The sequence below is a fragment of the Muscardinus avellanarius genome, assembly GCF_963383645.1.
Source record: "Muscardinus avellanarius genome assembly, chromosome: 7".
Classification (NCBI taxonomy): Eukaryota; Metazoa; Chordata; class Mammalia; order Rodentia; family Gliridae; genus Muscardinus; species Muscardinus avellanarius.
In genome coordinates this window covers 80,703,482-80,705,970 of record NC_137793.1, presented here as the reverse complement: position 1 = coordinate 80,705,970, position 2,489 = coordinate 80,703,482, and the positions used below count along the sequence as shown (strand labels likewise).

Genomic DNA, 2,489 nt, shown 5'->3' with positions numbered 1-2,489 from the left:
CAGCCCCGCCGCGGTGGCTAGTCTAGGGTCTCGCAGTTCACACGGTCCGGGCGTGCGCAGGTCGTGGCCACCTCCCTGCAGGTCCCTGCCCGGTCCCGCCCCTCCCCTCCCCCCTCTCTCTTCCTCCCCTCCCCCTCTTTTCTCTGGCTCCTGCAGCGCTGGCCTGGGCCAACAAGCCAGGAGGCGGGTCCCAGGCAAAATATATAAGCGGCCCGGGGACGCTGAGTAGGTGCCAGCTGTGGAGTCTCCCTCTGGAAGAGCTGCGGCTACAGAGGAGGAGGAGAACGCCTAGGCGACCGGACCCAGAAACTCCCTGAGCACGGTCACCCCACTCGCGCTGCCTCCGCTCCGCTCCGCTGCGCCTCTAAGGTGAGCCCCCTCCAGGGCGCAGGGTCCCGGGCTGAGGGCTGGGTGCTCCATCCCGGAGAGGCCTTCCCCAACGGAGAGCGGAGGGAGGGGTGCCCGGGAATCCGGAGCCATTCTTCGGTGGCTAAAGGTCCCCCTTTCCCGCTCCGCTCCTTCTGCAGATCACTCACGCCCCCGGGAGCCCGCAGCCGAAATGGAAACGGTCCAGGAGCTGATTCCTCTGGCCAAGGAGATGATGGCTCAGAAGCCCAAAGGGAAGCTGGTGAAGCTGTATGTGCTGGGCAGCGTGCTGGCCTTCTTCGGCGTGGTGCTCGGCCTGGTGGAGACAGTGTGCAGCCCCTTCACGGCCGTCAGCCGGCTGCGGGAAGAGGAGGCGGCGGTGGCCGAGCTGCAGGCCGCGCGGCAGGCACAGGCCCTCCGCAGGCAGGCCCTGCTGGAGAAAGGCAAGCAGCCGGAGGCGCTCTGCAGCCGGGCCCTGTCCCACCGCCAGCACGCCTCCTAGGAACTGCAGAGACCCGGCCCGGGGAGGGGAGAGGGCAGGGAGAGAGAAACAGAGAGAGGGTTCCCAACTGCAGTGGGAGAGAACCGGAGCCTCGTGCTGTTCCGGAGAAGACCCTGCCTGACCTACCTAGAACTGACCTACTACATGGGATTGAGATTTGCTGCTGTGCAGCACTGCATTTTGATAATATGTCCAAGACTGTCTCTTTGAGCCATCTGAGAATGTACGATTTTGCACTCGGGAGAAAGGAGAAATGCTTTTTATACTATTATTATTATTACTATTATTATTACAATGAACACCATTTTGCATTTTGAAATAAAACATCCTTTTATACTATATCTCTTTATCTAATTCCTGGAAGGGTGGTGGGGAGGAGGGTGGACAACCTCCTGGATGCTCTCATCTGAGTACTGTTGTGGGCCCAGTTTAGGACAGCCCTTAATTCATACCTGGGGACCCTGAAATTAGTAGTGTACAGTTAAAAGCAGCCGGGAATAGTGGTGCACACTTGTAATCCCAGTACTTGGGAGGCTGAGAACAGGAGGATAGAACTTGTGAGCCAGGACAGTAACTTGGTGATAACCTGTTTCAACAAAAAAGGGGTAGCACTGGCGATGTAGTTTAAAGATAGACTGGGTTCAATACTTGGTACCAAAAAAGAAAAAAAGAAATATATTTAATATAGTAAGAACTCCGTTTTGCTTCTTCGTGTTAGGGATAGAAAGAGTAAAAGTTTACAAAAGGTCCCCCTGGATTTAGCATTTGTGTGTGTGGTACTGGGGATTGAATCCAGGGGGGTATTCTATCTTCTATCTCTGAGCTACACTTTCAGCCCTATTTTATTTTCTATTTTGAAACGGTCTTGCTAGGTTGAGAGTCTCACTACTTGCTGAGGCTGTCCTTGAACCTCCTCAGGTCTCCACCTCCTTAGTACTGAGATTACAGGTCTTTGCCACCAGTCTGGCTCAGATTTAGCATTTTACGATCAGAAGATAAACTGGGCATGGTGGTACACACCTGTAATCCAAGGACTTGGGAGGCTGAGATAGAAGGATCACGTTGGGAGTTGAATGCCACTGTGCTAACTTGCTCATACCCGGTTTCAAAAGGGAGGGGGGGGATGGTGGCGCAGGTCTGTAATCTCAGCATTTGGGAGGCTGAGACAGGAGGATCAAGGTTCACGGCCAGTCTCAGCCACTTAGGAGGCTCTCCACAACTTAGTGAGACCCTGTTTCAAAATAATGAATAAAAAATAGGGCTGGGTGTGTGGCTCAAAGGTAGAATGCCCCTGGGTTCAATCCCCAGCACCACACACACACCACACACACACACACACACACACACACACACACACACACACACACACACATAAAGGGTGGGGGAGGAGAAGCTGGAGGGAGTATAGCTCCTGAGTTCAATCCAGTACCAAAATAAAAAGTATATTGAAACATTGAGAACTCATTTTTGCTTCATGTTAAGGACAGAAAAAGTAAAATTTTTTTTTTATAAAAAGTTGTACTAGATTTAACATTTTAAGGTCAGAAGACAAGCTGGGCATGGTGGCACATGCCTCTAATCTCATTATTTGGGAGACTGAAACAGGAGGATTACAAGTTTG

The 2,489-nt window shown here is 52.7% G+C and overlaps 1 protein-coding gene across 1 annotated transcript; it reads left to right on the top strand.

Annotated features, from left to right (window-relative positions):
• Window positions 1-559: 559 nt before the first annotated feature.
• Window positions 560-868, top strand: G0S2 (G0/G1 switch 2; the record flags this gene model as incomplete). The annotated part of the gene is made up of 1 exon (XM_080698227.1): window positions 560-868. The coding sequence occupies one exon, from the start codon at window positions 560-562 to the stop codon at window positions 866-868; it is 309 nt and encodes a 102-aa protein (XP_080554353.1).
• Window positions 869-2,489: the final 1,621 nt, after the last annotated feature.